At 31.7% G+C, this 20,350-nt stretch overlaps 1 protein-coding gene across 1 annotated transcript; it reads left to right on the top strand.

Annotated features, from left to right (window-relative positions):
- The first annotated feature begins 6,238 nt into the window (after window positions 1-6,238).
- On the top strand, window positions 6,239-14,684 carry LOC143048494 (ras-related and estrogen-regulated growth inhibitor-like). Its single transcript, XM_076222175.1, has 5 exons — window positions 6,239-6,609; window positions 10,546-10,602; window positions 11,783-11,856; window positions 13,771-13,978; window positions 14,416-14,684. Exons 1-5 carry the CDS (start codon window positions 6,474-6,476, stop codon window positions 14,589-14,591), a joined length of 651 nt encoding a protein of 216 aa, XP_076078290.1. The 5' UTR covers window positions 6,239-6,473; the 3' UTR covers window positions 14,592-14,684.
- The last annotated feature ends 5,666 nt before the right edge of the window (window positions 14,685-20,350 follow it).

The raw sequence follows: 20,350 nt of genomic DNA, 5'->3' as shown, positions 1-20,350 counted from the left end.
ATTTATCGAACTATGAACATGTACACGTAAATAAGTCAATTTGATTAGAATTAGGAAAAGGTTTTGGATTAGCCCAGCATTAAGTGAAATATATATATATATAAAAATTGTTGAGTAAGATTGCTGACAAATAATAAATACATTGTGTATGAAAATAATAATATAACATCTACACACGCTTAAAAAACACGTGTCTCATGTCTATCTCTAGATTCACCTTCCGTGACAAGGTAACACTACGACTATTGAAGTTATATTTTTATATAGCGGATGTGGTCGAGTGGTCTAGAGCGCTGGACATGAGGCTAAGCGATTGGTGCTGTAGTGTATCAAAGGTGTGAGTTCGAATCCCGCTGAGGGACGGACAAAAATTTGTCAGTATAAAATCTAACTCTAACACTGTTTGGTGTAATTTTCAGACTTATATAAATGTTTGCATTAACCTTGTATCTATATCACTCTTAGATCCAGTGGACATGTATATTGTATGGTTTGTCACTTGTTTAGACTTGTTTGTAATATATATATATATATATATATATAAATGTCTAAGAATATAACTTAAACACACTAATTAATTCATTAAAAAGTTCTATTAGATGTTAAATAGAAATACGCAATAGAAAAGAAAAAATACAACATATTCATAACATCAAATTGCAAAACGCAAAATTGCATTTATGTTCTAACGTGTGGAACTTGCAAAATACAATATGTTGGTGAAACAGAAACACCATTTAACATCCGACTAAATAACCATCGGTCATTTTATACAAAAGAAAGGAACTGCCCAACTACAAGACACCTTTTAAGAGCAGGACATGATTTTGAAAACGTCACATTTCAAATCATTGAGAAAAATCAAAATTGGGATACACAAGGAAGACAAAAAAGAGAGAGATTTTGGATGCACCAGTTACAAACTCTTGAACCTGATGGACTCAATGAGAGAGACGAAAAAAAGATTTAAAAACAAATCAAAACCATAATTATCTTGAAATCATACAAATTAATTTATAGAAATTCATACAATTAATCGAACATCTATAAATGTGTTAAACTTTTATTCCAAGTTCATGTAGTTGTAGCTACAAACATATTTTATGCAACATCAATCAATATGTTAAACTTTTCCTCAACTCTTGTATAGATTAAGCTACAAAAATATTTTTTGTCATGCATCCGATTTCACATTGAGAGATGCACACGCCTGATGAAGCTAATTTGTTTAGCGAAATATTGCGTATTTCTATTTAACATCTAATAGAACTTTTTAATGTATTAATTAGTGTGTTTAAGTTATATTCTTAGACATTTATATAATTTTAATTCAGTAACTGTATCAGTTTATTTTCACAAACTGATCCACGCTTAAATAGATTGAATGTTGATTGTTGCTATTTTTAGACATTATATATATATATACACACACACACGAGTCTAAATTAAAAACTACGTTCAAACCTATGATTGCGTTGGATAAAAACCGCAATTTTTATACGTGTGTATGTAAAACAAATTTTGTTGTAGAAGGGTCTAAAAACAGCACAAACAACATTTTCCAAAAACCAAAAAATTGAAAAAGAATATTTAAACAGAACGCATTTGACTAACAGGTCGAACAACTGATGTTCTTTAACCCTGCTGACTGCCATTGGCGATTGCCAAATAAAATTGATCATAAGATGTAACAAAATGGATCTTAATATAAATTTAATACTAAACAGAAAACAATTTTAACTTGTGGCCACGATGTTATGCCACAAACATACGGTGTCAATATTTTTTTAGTGCACCAGATCCGGATTTCGACAATAAATGTCTCTTCGGTGATGTTAGGGATCGAAACGGTATTTGGAAGGCCATATAAAAAGTACCCTCATTTTTAGAAAAAGTACCCTCATCTTTAGATAAGATAGACTTGAATTTTAAGATATATATATATTATCAATGATCTAATTCGTGACAGATCTGTAAAGTTTGACAGATTGGAGTTTAAGGTCAGTCGATTCAGTAAAGGAGACCTTTGTTAAAAGTAGTACAATAAGAAAACGGGGTCAACAAACTTCTAGAAATGTAAGAATGATGAATAAAACATAACCTGCTGGTAATGTTCTAATGTTTCATTTTTACGTAGAGTTTATTTCTCTGTTGTAAAAATGCACAATTCTGCATTGAACATGTTGAAGGATCGGATTTCTATACTTGTAATACTGTTGTTACATAATAGTTTTAGAAGACGTATTGCAGATATCAAACAGTTGTAAAACAATAAGTGCGATATCTCAGGCATATTTAGGGCAGACATTAAGTAACAACTAAAACGTTGCGAAAGGCAGCATGAACAAGATGAATGGTTGCTAATATGAGCAACCGCTGGAACATGAAGGCATAAGTTTGATGCGATCAGTAATTTTACTTTGCAAAAAAGTGTCCTTCGGACTCCCGAGGAGCTGATGCAAGGGTGTTGTGCGATCGGAACTTTACTTTTACCAGGCATCAACAATATCATCCTTATATAAATTTGTTGAATCATTGCATGTGTTTCTATCATTTGGATGGTATGAATATCAGTTTGCTATTCCAGGTAACTTGAACCTCATCTCAAATGTTTCTTCTATTTTCTTTCTATATTGAATTTACATATAAATTCACTATAATCAGTGCACAAGTGTCATTTTTGTTTTTGTATACAGTATATGTGGTTGTTGTATTATATTTACCGATAAACGATATAATAGTGCAGATTGACAAGTTATATGATAGATTAATTTTGTTCAACGTTACTTTCAAAATGTGGCCTACATCACAGTGCTCAGTTTTATAGGTGGGGGTAGTAGGAGTGTCATTATAGAACTACTGACCTGCGGTAGGAACACTGACTATCTTAATTAATTATGACCAGAGACAACCACCGCTTGTCACGGGCGGGGTCCAAACATTAGTCTTGATGCAGATGACCTACTAAAACCATTCGGCTACATAGGTCTTAAATAAGTTGAGAGAGATATTTCAAATGAAAAATGAATAGATTAACTGTGTTATCTAAAAAAATCTTTACCTATAGGGTGTAAATTCTAAATTTTTAAATGTCTGTGGAATAACAGTGAACTTCACCCTTTTCAATTTCAAAATTTGAAAATTTAATATTCAATTCGTTTAGAGTAGGATTTAAAGATATTTGTTAGATATTGACTTTAATAATTTGTCGAAAACGAAATGAAATTTTCCCGTCTTTTTATAGTAAGGTGTTCGTCAATTTCTAGGTAGATATCAAATCTCTGTTATTGAGTGTACAAGTGTATATATCATTGATTTGTTTCGAAATGTCTAATTGGTTGTATATAAAGCTCTTTGTTTAGCTTTACAGAAGAATATTACTGCAAACGGAGAAATAAAGGGGGGTAAAGTTATGAAAACAAAACGTCTGTTACAAACAGATAAAACACCCCATCTTACATATACAGATGACTAAATGATCAACAATTGGTTATTATATTTACAAGTATTCAAAGAATATAATCAGGGAGAGGGTTATGTACAGCGCCGATGTATTTAACAAACAATTGCTAAAAAAACTAGAGGCTCTGAGCCTGTATCGCTCACCTGACTCTACTTGGGTTTTTGAAATCATATCAGTTATGTTTTGTTTGGTTTCATTAAATTTAGTGGCTCTCTAGAAGAAGACTTTTGTATGCATTTCCCATAAATGCATACAATGCATTCCCCCGCTGACGGCCATCTTGGATGATGGATCAGCTACAAAGTAACAACACTTGGTCAGCATCTCATCAGGAACATTCATGCTTTGTTTGATTTCATTCTATTCAGTGGTTCTCTGAAAAAAGAAATTTGTATGTACTTCCCATAGGGTCCTATGTTAAGGGCATACGATACAGTTACAGGGGAGGTAATGACGTTGCTAACGTAAAATGTTATTTTCGCGACGTCGAACTATGACATATCGGGAAAAGATGCATTTTTCGACTATTTTTTATCATTCAAACTGATTTAATTTGAAAACGAGTGCATGGACCCTTATTTTTTAAAACGACATTTTGTTTCAATTTGCAGGGAGATTATGTGGACCAAATTTTATAAAACTGTAAATAGACGAATTTTTTTAATTTTGATAAATATACAGCAAACAAATGCGATTTTTTCTTAATTCATGACCGTTTGATAAATATGAGTTATTTCTGAATAAAAATGCATATTTTTTTAGGATACTTATAAAATACAAAAATTACAAATTATTTAACAAAAAACAATTTGTGTTTATCTTTTAAAACAAAAAAGTTATGGCTTTCTTTCGAAAGGGAAAATACGGCCACAAATCCGAATTTTGAGCAAATATACGAAATTTCGACCTCATTTAACTCAATAAGTAGCACATGAAGGTATATTTTTTATTACATATTTGATTTAACCAGGCAAAAACTAGCCTATACGGAAATTTTCATCAAACTGTAAATACAGGATCAAAACTTTTTTTTCTTAGGTATAACCTCAATTTACTCAATTTTCTTTGTAATATATATACTAGTAGTAACTTGGATATCGTTTTTGGGGACCTTTATAGTTTGTTGTTTAGTGTGAGCCAATGCTCCGTGTTGAAGACCGTAATTCGGCCTATGATGGTTTACTTTTACGAATAGTGACTTAGATGGAGAGTTTTCTTATTGGCACTCATACCACATCTTCTTATATTATTCTGCTCATTATTAGTCATTGATATGATCTAATTATTCAAGCAGTTTACTTTGCAATTACTACAAAGGTGATAAATTTTATTATATCCGGCCTCCTCCATTAATAACTACTGTTTCCTTTGAATCTTAAATAAGAAATAAGATAAAACAAATGTTTGCGTTATAACGCAAACATAGGAAGAAAAATAAAAAAAAAAAAAAAAATGTGTGGCGCTAATACGCTTCCGTAGTTAAGCCGTCCAATTGATATTTTATCGTGTGATTTTCTATGTTGTGATGTTATACTATTGTCTCAAATTTCCTTATATATATGATAAAACATCATTTGGTAGAATTCCCCCCCACCAAAAAAAAAACACTTGACAGACAACATGCTAACGTAGAAAATATAAAACCGTTTTGAGTTTTTCTTTCGAAATGATTTTGAACTCAAACGTTAATCTTTGTTATTATAGTGACAAGAATTTGCTTTCCCCAGGGTAATTTTCTCCAATATTTAATGTTTCAGAAACTGTGATATAAAAATTTCTAAACGCGATGCAAAATCACTTCTACTTTTCATACAAAACTTTCCTGCCACCATCGAAGAATGTAATACAACAATTGCATCAATTCAGCTTAATAAATAAGATTTGCTAAGGAAGATTTGTCTCTATTAAAAGACCGACATTTTCCAGTCAACTATTGTCACGGTCAAAACGTTTGAAAATGAGCAGCATTTTAGGCATTTTGGTTCATTACATTTGTATGAAATCTGAAATCTAGATAAAACTCTGAGTAGATCTTTATTTACAAAAAAAAAAAAAAAAAAAAAAAAAAACATCAGATATTATAATACCTTCGAATTATTTTTGTAAAATTGTGGTACTTTGATGTATGTCATATTTGTTTTGTTTATAAATCAGGTCGTTAGTTTTTTTGTTTGAAATATTTTCCATTTGGCATTTCGGGGACTTTTTATAGCTGACTATGCAGTATGGATGTAACATATTGTTGAAAGCCGTATAATGACCTTTAGTTGATAATGTCTCTGTCATTTGGTCTCTTGTGAAGAATGGTCCCATTCGCAATCATACCATATCTTCTTGTTTTTTTTACTAAGATATTCCAAGTGATTTGAATTCTGTATCATGAGTTGTTCAAGCATTTTTTTGTTTACAGACTACGAATAAATTTGCATGGATTAATCTTTCAATTTACAGACAAACTCGAACTGCATATTTCAGAGAGAAAAAAGTTAAAAGCACATCAAAATTGCGGGGAAGCATATCTGCAGAAATACATATGTATTAAATTATATCTATTGGAAACACGGCAAAACCCACACTTTATGTGATAAAACTTCTCTTTGATAATACTTTACAAGTATGTGTTCTGTGCTGTGTTACTGCAATCAAATGTTCAATAAATTATTATCGGCAGCAGCATGAATGAAACCAATTATCGTTATCATACAGCGAACCTGTATAATTTATCATAGCAATTGGAATATACATAAACAATTGATAACGATCTGGCAGAGATAGGGAAAGTAAGAAATTACTTAATTATTATTTTTATTCATTAAACTGTATAGATGGAAATAATTAATTGTATCTGAAAACAACATAAATAATACACTGATCGACATGATCTATATATAAATAAGATAATTGTCTAAGAAGTGTAGTCAATATGTTCAATGAATGTACATTTAGGAATTACTACGTACAAGTTCTGTTTTGTGTCAGGTGATGATGTAAACCCCGGATTTAACGCGTAATGACTTCGGGAGGGGGACTTAGTGACCCCTCAACAGGAGGAAGTTCTACTCTTAGGCCTTACATAAAAAGGAAGAAGTCATCGTTTGGAGACACTAAAATCGCCGTCCTAGGACAACATGGTGTGGGGAAGAGTGGTGAGTGGATACAAATATATTTCTTATAAATAGAATTACTAGCAACTCCAATTTGAAGAAAAAAAGAAAGAAAAAAAAGTTAGAATTTATCAACGTATAAGAAAGTTCCTATATATATATATATAAATATATATATAATCTCGTAGACCTTTAACTGAAGGACAAAAGGACAAAAAAATCAAGACAGTTTTTACTTAACTGTAAATAAATATGTAATATGAAGTTAAATGAATGGATATAATAGTTTATTTGTTGTCAAGTTTTAAAGTCTCTCATTAGCTTGAAGTGTTATATAAAAAAAAAGATATAAAAAATACGACCAAGTATATTAATTTGTTTATGGTTTGAAATTTAATTTTCGAAATATAGTAACCAATTCAAATTCTCGTCAGAGATTACAAATTTGATTAAACTGGAAATCAATGAGCCACTCAACTTTCTAAATACAATAAAACCTCGCTTAACATCTAGCGATGTCAACGAGTACTCGAGTACTGGAGTATCACTCGGTAGTACCGAGTACCGATTACCAAAATGGTACTCGACTAATCGGTTTCCTATTGGGATGTTATATTATTTTATTTGGGAGATCCTCCCGTGAAATTAATATTAAACACAATTGATAAAAATCAAAATACGATTCGAATGTAACAGTTGTTTAATTGAAAGAATAAAGTTTGATATACGTAGTTTGTTCATTCACGTTTTTTATACATTGTAATGCTCCTTTTAATATAATGTGTGATGCAAATACGATCTGTCAAAATTCTTGTCGTAGCGCATGCTATACCGCTATTCCTTTGCAATATGCCACCACACAGAAATAATACACCAAGTTTGCGATTTACGTGTAAAACAAAAATCAAGCATGCATATTGACATTCTATCTTTCCACAAATATACTTATATTAATCAGCTGTTAATTTCTGTGTCATTTGGTCTTTTGTTGAGAGTTGTCTCATTGGCAATCACACCACATTCCCGTTTTGTTTTGTATCATATGAACACTTTTAGAAAAATTATTGAATCTGGCTTTTCTTGTATTTTATATGTTCTCCGTTTCCTCTGTCAGATCGTATCTAAATCAAGGCTGAAAACACAAGTGGGAGCTTTTGACATTATCTGACAATACTCTGTCCGTCTATCGACTTTTTGGTCAAGCCAGCACCTTTAAAAAAGTCTTGTAACCTTCTGATAGTTCTCTGTCAGATTATTTGTATTAATTAGTATTGAATTACATCACATGTTAGCAGTAATGTTGCGTTGAATGACAGACAGGCTCTTGAGATCAATATCCGTTAGTGAAGCACGCATCTAAATAGATAACCATCTGTTATGTATAACATATTCTCCTCTCCTTCACCGCTCTTCTATGTTTATTTTGACATCTGTAGACTCTTATTCGCCAAGAAAAGACATTGTACAATATACGTAATACAAAACCATTAGATTTTTTTTATTTGTCCAATCCATTCATCACAGGTGTTGTAGAAAAAAAGGAACGTTAGATCTAAAGCTAGAAATCATCAGAATGGTATTACCTAAAATACGTTTCTATGTATTATACGATGCATTACTTGTTCAACCATCACGGTTCTATACCCTAGGGTAAATTGTTTTACCAGTTTTAATTGCACCTACTTACAAATATTGATCGATAGGTTTTTTTTATTATGTGTTTCAAACTATTTTCGAAGAATAACCTGATTTCCAATGAGATTTTTTTGTCATAAATAGTATGATCTGTAGATATTCTATACAGTCAAAGAAAAGTTTAAAATAATGTGTATGCTGATAACATATAGGTAAATTGATAAAACCGTTTCACTAGTGATGACTATTAAAACCATCCTTATCTTTAATAAGAATTGATTGCTTCTGTTTTCATAATTTTATTGGGTTGTAAAAGCGTTTACCGAAACACATTTTGTATTTCTGTGCTTCATATTAATGACATGTAATCGATCTTCAGATAAGAGAACTTTAAGTGTAAAACTTGTTAATGGTGAAGCAAATAACAAGATCACTGGCGTTTCAAACTTTTAAATCATACTTTTTAAAAACCTGTCGGACGTATTTTTATCGACCCAGAAACACAACACAAAAAGGCATCAAGATGTCATACAGTCTTCAAATTAACATTTGTTACTTGGTTCGGTAGAAGTGAAAGAATAAAGTGCGTTTGTTCATAACAGAGCATCTATACTTGTACACGATAAAACGGCAAAATGAACTACGCTTATAGTCACATACTAGTACACCCTGTAACATGAAACCGAAGCTTACACTTTTTTGTTATTTCAATGTCGTAATAGTGAATATTATGAAATACATTTCTTTAAGTTATAATAACAAATGGAATGTATAGTTGAATGGTAAATTCATGATTCTTGTATATGACTTCAATGATTTTGATAGTTGTTAATTATCCAACGGGTGTCACTAGACGTGCAGGATCAATTTACTTTTGATGTGTACGTTTGAGTTCTCCTAGGATATAGAAATAGTTTGTGTTAGCTGCGAAAACGTAGCTCTATTGTCCTTTGAATTTTTTTTTGACATTGATCAATGGTCCGCAAATATCAAAAATCATCAAAAGGACCTTAAGAACTACGTTTTCGCAGCTAAGTTTGTATAGGCAAGACTAGAGTTTTCTTTTTTTATTAACGTGTGTTTGTCTACTCGTGCTGTTTTGGCTCTACTGTTGTTTTCACTTGTTTAGTCTCCTTGTGTTGTTTTGATCACACTATTGAATCATTTTGTCTCATCGTGTTGCTTTTTTACACTACTGTTGTGTTGTTTGATCATTCATGTGCCTTGTTTTGTTTCCACGTCTAATTTTTTCGACCACATTGATTTCGATCGCACCTTTGAAGTCTTTTCTTTTATGAAATGTAAATGGAAAAGCAAGGGTTGAACGCCAAAAGATATTTAAAATCCCTCCACATTTTTCATCATTTTAATGTTCCAAGCCGGTTGCAGTTGCCTGTTTGTCTGTCATAAAGTGTTTTACAGCTTTTTATACGTCATGGGTTTTGCTCAATTTTTAAGGCCATGAAGTGATCACATCTTTGTCTTTTGATCGATGGATAGTTATTTCATTGGCAGTCAACCACGTCTCCTAATTTTTGTACTGATCTTCTGATTTTGAAAAAAAGTTAAAATTATTCCAAATGTTCATATAATTATTCTATGATCATGCAGTTGTTTTGTTCGGTTATATTGTAACAGATTGAGAAAAATGGAGCATGTTCCTAAAAGTTCAGAAACAAATCTATTCGGATACAATAACAAGAAATAAAGCAGCAATAGGAAGCTGATAACAAGCAAATGTTTTATTGAATAAATGTGTAATAGTTCGGACACTATGACCTATAGTTGTTTAAACAGAAATAAACAATTGCATAAACCTTCTTACACGGAGTAGATAATGTTCTGTTCTAATTATATAGCTGGCAGCTATGAAAATGGCATACAAGACAGTCTGAGGTTATGAACCAGACATATATATTTGTTTAAACAGGTGCTCTATGTTATGATGAAATTAGTAAAAATTGTGCACACAGTGTTTAGAAACGTTCTGATGTCCATAATGTATATTCTAATATCTTGTCTACAAACGTGAATTATTTCGGTTAAAGTTTTATACATTGGAACTGGCATTGAATTGGCAGTCATGAGTGTGCGTAACTAAGTAAACATTGAATTAGACATACCTTAGACAGTAGGAATACACTTCATGGAAACATTTTCATCTTTAATGATCGTTATAAATCTTGCCAATTAAAAACCCTTCAAAGCACCTGTCCAATGGGAATGTCGAGTAATTTCATTGTCTTTGAAGTACAAAGGAAAAGCGCTGATGTAATTGTAGTTTATGCTTTGTTTAAATCTAAATGTTTAAATGATTGTTCCATGGTTTTGTTTCTATTTCAGCACTGTCTGTTAGATTTTTGACGAAGCGATTTATTGGGGAATATGACCAAACAATAGGTAAGCAAGAAGTAGACTGGCCATGTCAGATAAGAGCCGGTCAAGTATTCATTTTCGTCATTCGAATGGTCTTATCTAATCATAGTCTACTTGGATTTTGTTTACTCGGTTGCACAAAGAATTATAATCTAACTGTTTCTGTGTACAAATGATTAATACAGTTAACACAAAAGTTTCCTTCTACCTCAGCTGACAATATACAATCTTGAATAATTTTCTTTATTTAGTTTGAAAGATTATAAACTTACCACAAAAAGGCCTCAGCTCTTGTAATTGTCTTTGCGGGCTTTGCCACCAGGAATCGTTATAGCTATTCTTTCTAATGTTCTATTTCTTCATTAAAACTACTACATAAGATTCTTCAATCTTTGAAGGGGTATAGTATAAAAGATACATATTGCAATCAAATAAACAATTGGCAAAAAATGAATAAAACAACGGATACGTACCATCGCATTAGTGCAGTGAAAGTAGATACAGAATAGCCGATATTCGATTTATTTTATAGTACGCATGACTTGTTTCACAAGTATATTATAATTTTTAGCGCCTATTTCCGCTGTAATTACATAAGCAGACAATCTTGAAAAATAAGATTCTAGGTTTGAATGTATGGAAAAAATATGTCTGGCCATATGAAATAATTAAATTGATATATGCTTATAAAAGGTTAAACCAGAAACTTAAAAGATTTTTGTTTAAGCATTTAAACGAGGAAGATCAGCAGCATTTACTTATCCCAATCTTATACATTTTTTTTTATATTAATAAAAAACTAAGGAGAAGTGGATATAATAATTGTCCATGAGACAACTATCAAATATAGACCAGGATGTGATAGCTGCATGTCACTATATTGCCTTTAAATTGAAACAAAACCCATACCGCATAACTAAGCCATAATAGGTACCGACATAAAAGCACGTGAAACAATTCAAAATAGAGTATCAAACTCATTTATGTTTCTGCTTGCTGTATAATCTAAGTTCAAACAAATTCGACTGAAAGTTAAGTCGATCTATGTATACGTAGAACAAAAGAGAGTTATAAATATTAAATATCAATATTTAGTTTAACAAGATTCTGCATTATTTTCCTTAACAATAAGCAAGAAACTCTCATTTGATTAATCTTATAAATGTTAATGTTATACTTATGATAATATTTTGTCTCATTGTAGAATCGAAATACAAATACAGTGCTGTAATAGACGGAGAAACAGTGACGATAGAAGTCTTAGATACTATCAGTGATGTAAGAACACAATTGTTGATACATCGTTGCATATACTAATAGGATGGAAGTTGATTTTGTCCTCGTTTTCCTTATATAGAGATGTGGTATGATTGCCAGCCAGACAACTATCAGTATGAGACCCGTGGTGTAGTGGTTAGTGCATCGGACACCAAGGTTCCTGGTTCGATTTCCGTTCGGGATGAAAATTTCAGGGACTGAATTTTCGGCTCTCCCTTGACACCATTTGCGAGTATTGTTTTGAGGAAACGATGATAGTCCGTCGGAAGGGGACGATAAATGGCTGGCCCGTGTTAAGAGAGAGTCAAATTTCTTGCACGCTTAAGGGGGCTCGCGGGTCTAAATCCAATTTTTAATTTAGTATAGGATTTCGCTATATTTTTCTGTAAATGAACTTTATCTTATACTATATAGAAAAATGAAACAATAAAATGGGGTCATCGTTCATTTACGCTCACAATCTGCCTTCGAAAGAAGCATACATTTTTGATAATGTCCTTTTTTCTGTTGAACTAACAGTAAAAAAAGCGGTAATATCGAAATAAAAAAAGAATTAAATTACAGAAATCGCTTAAATTTTACAATTACATGTATTTAGTTTATGTACAGCTTATTCGAAAACAACAATAAAAAATATAGGTCACCGATGAGTTGAAAAAGATATTTCAATTGTAAGGCAAAAAAAAAAAAAAAAAATTAAAAAAAATGGCATTTTTGCACCAAAGGGAGATAATTTTGAGCTTTTTCAATGATATCTACATTTTAAAAGTCATCTGGGGCCAACACGAATTTTTGGGATTATTTTTGTACCATATGATAAAGTAACAACTACTAAAGGTAATTAATAAAATTTGTAATGAAAAATAAATGTTTATTTTTTTCTGAAAATCTTAAACCCGCGAGCCTCCTTAAAGACTCCCTTGTAGATTTCGAAAAAGAGCAGGCTAATGCCGCTACAAGGCAGCACTCGCACCCGCAAAGTGGAAAGGGATTAATATAACTTGAACAAACTTGTTTCCCAATCCACTATAAATAAATATGTTTAAACTAAATGAATATGTTTAAACTAAACAACTATCAGACGAGAATAATAACAACTATCAGTCATAGACATTGTTCAGCCTTCAGATATAGGTAAAATAAATACCGTACAGAAAGCTATTAGAGACAACAAAATGGAAAAATTTTAAAACCAAAATGCTTATTTATGCTTACAACAATAAACGCATATCAAATATGGCCAAGATCAAACAGCGACGACCTCGGAATTACAGTCTCCTGGTGTGGTACAAGCAGATTAAGAACATGACGAGGTAAAACATGTTTGTGAGAGCTCAACCATATCCCTACCCCCTTCCAAGGACAGCTTTTGCAACAGCAAAACATTCAAACAAATTGTAAACATATGTTTCAAAGTTAGTTATCCTAATGTAAGAATTCAGATATAATACATCTCTCGTCCATGCACGTATTTTAAAATAAAGTAACGCAGTCGACACGTCCTCGTAAAAATTATCAAAAATAAACAAGAACTTTAAGTATAATCCAGGAACGTTTACATAATACAACATCAATGTTTATTTTCAAAGGTTGTCTTAAAATCTTATTTTAAGAGACTTTATATGCATTAAAATTAGTTTCTGCATTTTGTCGGCGATTTTAAACTGACATTTGGACTTTTATTTTAAAAACCCATAAAAATAAAATTTTTATGTTTTTCAAAATTGATAAAAATGTATCGTTATATTTAGCCGTGATAAACAACAAATCTGAACATTTAAAGTTTTTTTCTCTGTCTTTATAAAAACTAGAATCGTATAAAACTTAAAAATATAAATACAGAAAATGTTAGGATACCAAATTTTGAGTAATCATATGTATATGTAATAAACAGTAGACCTGTGTATATTTCAGAAGGATGATTGTGGTGGTCGAGACGATGTTTTAAAATGGGCGGATGGATATATGCTGGTCTACACTGTTGTTAGCCGGAAGTCATTTGATTCGTTATATGAATTAAAAAAGAAGATAGACGACATAAAAAAGGGATCTACAGTTCCAATAATTGTTGTAGGAAATAAATGTGATTTGGCCCATATGCGCCAAGTTACACGAGAAGAAGGTTAAGTTCTTTTATTTTCTTTTTCACATTTAGAAATCTGAATTTGAATATACACAATTATGTAAATAGTTAACCCAAAAACCTTTATTGACAGTTTTTTTTTTTGAATTTTACGGTATTGATGTATTTGTAACTGACCGAAAAACGTACCATCTGTAAACCGCTAAAGGTCCGACTTGAGTTTATGCAAAAAGGCCTGTAATTGCTTTCACCCACCTTATTTGAAAATTAATGGATTGGAAATATCCCATACTTCCTTATCGTTTTGTTTTATATATAGAAGGGTAATTGAAGTAGAACATGTCACTACAGACATGGGTGAATGTCTTATTGAAAAGAAAAACCACGACTTTTCCTTATAATATAATTCATAACTAAGTAAATCTATAATACCTACACATATGGCTAGTAATATATTTTGATAATGTGTTTTACAGGACAACAAATGGCGGAAGAATTTGGATGTTCTCTTGTTGAAACATCGGCTTCAGAAGATTTAAAGGATGTTACTGATGCATTTTTCCAGTTATGTAGGGAGGTTATAGACTTTAAACGAAAATCCAGATCTTTTTTCGACCGAGTGATAGGTGCATTTGGATTGGAAAAGTCTTGATGTTAATTTTATGGAAGGGTACATATTTACGAATAGGTCTCTGTTTATATATTGGCATATCATCTTTAAAATAAAAACAAATATCACAACGTATGTCATAAACTATATTTATGTGCATAAATAAAATCATATGTTTACCTCGAAGGAACAGTATGTATAACAAGTCGTAATGTTTTGAACAAAACATATCCGTTGCATTCAAATGGCATGTGTTTCAAACTATCCATTGCTCTGACTTCATTATATTACATTTTATAACGGTAAATTGGACAGGCTAAAGTCTGACAATGATAGATGAAAGAATGAAACAAATCATATAAAAATAATAATAGCAGGTGTAACACACTTGCAAGGCAAAAGAAAAAAAGACCCCCCTAAAAAAAAAAAAAAAAAACACAACGAAAACTTACCTGACATATACGAGCAAACAAAAAACCCCAACAAAACTGTAATTTTCTAATTTACAGGCTGCACATTCATTTTCGTTAGTGTGAAAATGTACTTTCTGTAAGACCCTGCTACCAATATAACTTTGTTCGGTACTTTCTTAATTCACATGGAATTCGGTATCAATTGTGATTAAAGTTCGAATGAACATTTCACGTGTCATTGATACAGTGGATAAACTATAAGACCTCTCAGCAACCCAGACCCCCATTTTAGATAATATAACTGTGATACGCACATTTTTTATTTTTATTTTTATCTCAGATGTATATTATAAACATTCTCCTGCTGTATATCACGAAATATTAAAAAAGACGTATTTTTTAACACCAACCACATAACAGAAAGTCAACAATGGAAACGCTATTACCATAATTTAGGATCATTGATGTCAAATGATACCAAAGAGAAAATATACCTACTGGATTAAATCATATATGCCTGTGATTTTGAGTTATGTCCCTTCAAATATGTACAAACTAAGATGACTGTAGTAATCAGAAGTTAAATATGTATACTAGGGCATTTACGCAAATTTTAAAGTAGTTGATCGCTTTTTCGAATCAAATAATTCGTTTTTAAAAAAGATACTCTTACTAGATGAATAATCTTTTTATTAGTTGTTAGTGGCATTGAACCAGCTTTCAGTAACTGCGAGTACTCTCAGATCTGTTTCTAGTGTCTTTTTGTTGTTGGGAAGTACCCGGTCAAGTCCTCTCTGTGTTTTTTTAGATGCTATATTTCTATTTGTATCCGTCTGATGAGTTAATAGATAAACGAAGATGTGGTGTGAGTGCCAATTAGACAACTCTCCACAAGTCACAATTCATTAAAGTTAACCATTTAGAACTTTTCAACTGATTTTTATAGTTCGTTCTTATGTTGTACTGTTACACAACACACTATGTATGTATGTGCCTGTCCAAAGTCAGAAGCCTGTAATTCAGTGGTTGTCGTTTGATGATGTATTACATATTTGTTATTTGTTCATTTTTTGTACATGAATTAGGCAATTAGTTATCGTGTTTGAATTGTGTTTTTAGGCGTTTTATAGATGACTATGCGGTATGGGCTTTCATCATTGTGGAAGGCAGTACAGTGACTAATAGTTATTAATTTCTGTGTCACTTGGTCTCCTGTGGAGAGTTGTCTCATTGGCAATCATACCACATCTTCTTTTTTTTATATACAAATCAGGATGAGGAACAAAAACTGAGGGAATTGTTTGAACTACAAAAAAGTAGCCAGATCGGGTGCTTCCCACAGGGTACGCGTCTCCTGCTATGCACACTAAGTCAAAATGATACAATTGGGAATAAGAAACGATTGGCATTCCAAATAAGATGACTATACATAAAAACTCTATCTCTATATCAATGTAATTTGGTTTGTTTAGAAATGAAGATATAAAAACAGGGGTTGCTCTGGTGTGTGCGTAGGATAAGCAGACCACACTCTTCATTTGGCACTCGTTGCGTTAGTCATGGTACGTGATAAGTTTTCCGGTGATGTCACGGGATTGTAGCTCCAGACGATGATAATAAACTAATAAAAGATATGAGTTTAGTCCACAAATGTAAACTTTCAATGTCAATATAGCAACATTTCAGCTGCACCTGCATATTATATGTCAGAGTTGGGACAATGTTCCGGTTGATGCATTTCTTATCATATTTGTTTTAAAAGAGAAATGCTGCATACGATGAAGCTTTTGAACTATTAGTCCAGAGTGGTGAAATTGAAAAAAAGAAACACCAAATACGGACCCCAGTACGAGATTGTTGAACGTTATGGAACATCTGTTTCTCAGATGACGACTTATATGTAATCACAATAACGTCCTCTCTTTCCTGATTGTGACTACCGAAAAAGTCAAATGACAAAAAATAAAACAAACTCTAAGGAAATTCAAACGAAAAGTCCCTAATCAAATGGCAAAACTCAAACACATCAAACGAATGGATAACAAGTGTCATCTTCCTGACTTGGTACAGGTATTTTATTATGAAGAACATAGCGGATTAAACCATGTTTTATAGTTGTCTTAACCTCTCACTTGTATTACAGTCTCATAAGATTGCATTATATTGACAACAATATGAAAACAAAACAAACAGACAAGATAGGTAATAATGTAAAAAAACCACCTTGTACAAAAGTCCGCATTGTGTATAAAAACAAACAAAGATGTCAACAATGAAAATTTTAAAGACAAATAACATTAACAAAAATGAAAGGTAACAGTACCAAAATGTGTCAAAGCACCAAAACACAATGGCAGGATGCATAAGAATCCAGCCATGTCTAATAGATATTTCAACAAAAGCGAATGTGTATTATAATATGTTTTTCATACATTGTATATTAAATATATATATTGCGATACTAATATATTCCTTATTAGGAAATTATAACGATTAATACGTTAAATTATTTCAATTCGATACCATCTGTCCTTTTGTAGTGAGATGTTCACATTTATGGATATGAATATACAACCCCCGTTCATTCAATAGGGGGAACAATGGAATTGATGACAGATAACTGCATATAAATCGTGGGTGATTTATTGTCAAGCAGATATGAAAATTATATTTGATTCATTTTTCTCCGACCCGCATGGTGTCATTAAAGTCTGTGTAATTAACTTTGTTTGCTTATGTTCAGTTTCTAAATTTTACCCCGAATTATATTTTTCTCTGAAGTACTCATACAGTTTAGTATTGATGTTGAATAATACTACGTATGTATGCAACTAAAAAATCTAATGATCCGGATATAAAAGACCAAATTAATATTGTTAAACAAGTAAAATAACAAAAATACCGAACTCCATAGAAAATTCAAAACGGAGAATCCTTTATCAAATGGCAAACATTAGAGGCTCAAACACATCAAACAATTGGAAAACAACTGTCATATTCTAACTTTGTACAAATACTTGCTCATGTAGAAAATGTCGGATTAAACATGGTTTATAGCTAACAAAAACTCTCAATTGTATGACAGTCGCATAGATTTTCACCATATTGATAGCAATACGTGAACAAAACAAACGGACATAATAGGAAAATGTCCAAAATAGGGATATTGCAGTCAACATTGTGTTACAATCGTCTATAAAACAGAATCCATTTCAAACAAAGAAAAACAAGAAGGCATACAAATACACTATACACAAGGTATATAAGCAAAAATAAAAGACAAGAATACTAAAATGACCATACTACAATGAATACGTCGTCCTAGTTTTAAGGGTCTTTTTGGGGGCTCTTTATAGCTTGATGTTTGGTGTGATCCATGGCTCCGTGTCAAATACCGTACTTTGACCTATAATGGTTTACTTTTACAAGTAGGGACTTGAATGGAGAGTTGTCTTCTTATATCTGTTTAATTGTTAGGCTTGTTTGCTATCTTAGGTTGTTTAGGGGAGAGTTGGTTGCCCACTAACATGTTTACATCAGAAAATTGAAGATGTGCCTGTCCCAATTAAGGAGCCTGTAATTGAGTGGTTGCTGTAATTTTTTATATTGTGTTTTTGTATCATTGTTTGTGTCTGTTTGTCTTTGTTTTTATCCATGGTGTTGACAGTTTATTTTAGTTTATGAGCTTGAATGTCCCTCTGGTATCTTTCGCTCCTCTTTTACTAGTTTCTTCAACAGTTGATCTCGATATTGTTCTAGAATATCACAACTGATACCAGACAATCTAAACCCGGCATACTTCATAACATATTCATCCTCATAAAATTAAATTCGTAAAAAATAAAAACTATATTGATACAGAAGAACACTTATATACTGATATATAAGTTTTGTATTGATGAACTCTATCCTTTTAAAAAAACCTCACTGAACTGGCCGCACTTATCTGCGGGAGAAAAGTCATTCCGATGTCATATTAATCTATATTGTCCGAGTAACGAACGAGACAAGCACTTGTTAGTTATCTATGGCATGACAATCTCAATTTCAACACAATATTGAGTGTCAAAAAATGACGAAACGGCCCACCCTAACTTTATATTTGATATTTTGTACCAGAAAATTTCAACAGGAAGTGGCAGTAAACTTTTATCACGCAGAACTATTTGGTTGAGATTTGATAGTTTACTAGGCGTGTTTATCTTACTGTTTGTTACACAGTTAACACTATATCAGAGTTTTGTTTTAATTTTTTTTTATTTTTCACATTCTGTACCAAGTCAGTAATATGGCAGTTGTTATCCATTCGTTCATGTTTTTGATTTTGCGGTTTTATTAGGAACTTTTCGTTTTGAGTTTACCTCGGAGTTCAGTATTTTTGTGATTTTACTTTTTTTACAGGAAAAACACACTATTTTGTACCCAGTTATCATTGAAAAGATGTAACTGTATACTTTCAATAATGAAAAATTATCTACTTTGTTTCCCCTGGCGACGGAGATTATCATGGGATAATCACAGGCCATATGTTGGAAAAGGTATGTATTTAACTCCATGTTACTAATATGTGAATGTGAATCAATAAAATCATATGTTTGACTTCGAAGAAACCTTATATATAACAAATAATATCTTGAACCAAACATTAACGTTGCAATCAGATGGCAGCTGGGGTTTGAAGCTATCAATTTTCTGACTGTCATTTTATTTGATAACTGTATTTTCACGGCAAAAGTCTGAAAAATAATGATAAAGAAGGGGAAAAATGACAGAAGGAAATACTAATACATGGCAAAAAAAAAAAACAAAAAAAAAAAAACAAAACCAAACCAAAAACGCAAAGTAATAATACATTAGAGACAAAAAAATAAATAAGAACATTTTTTTTTGGTGAATGTGAATGAATATCATCTGTAAGACCCAGCAACAAGTATTGATTCACATGACATTCGTAAAGTATAGTTTAAATTGAACTTGCGACTGGAGTGTGTTTTCCATTCGAATAGGAGCTATTTGATAAAAAAAAAAAAAATTTAAATGATTGATTTTATATTGGGCTTTAACTCCACTTTCTGTATGTTCAGATATATCGTAATGGCCAGTTTTATTGTTAAAAAAACTGGAAAATCAATGATCTTCAACAGGACAACTGACAATTCTCGTCAATTAAGGTTGAAGTTCGAATGCACCTTTCAGTGCCGGATAAAGTAGAGGTACCAGTCTTGTATTACATTTTCAGTTTCCGGTGCATGTCAAAACATGGAGTGTAATAAAATAGTCCCAATTTTTCTGAATTTTTTTCTGCAATGCCTATAAACTGTTTGATTAAAACTTTGTGATGAATTGAAAGTACTATTTAAAAGTAAAAAAAAAATGTCATCTTTTTTT

Source organism: Mytilus galloprovincialis, chromosome 10, assembly GCF_965363235.1.
Source record: "Mytilus galloprovincialis chromosome 10, xbMytGall1.hap1.1, whole genome shotgun sequence".
NCBI classification, from domain to species: domain Eukaryota; kingdom Metazoa; phylum Mollusca; class Bivalvia; order Mytilida; family Mytilidae; genus Mytilus; species Mytilus galloprovincialis.
The sequence above is the reverse complement of the archived record's forward strand: the minus strand, read 5'-3'. Positions and strand labels throughout refer to the sequence as shown.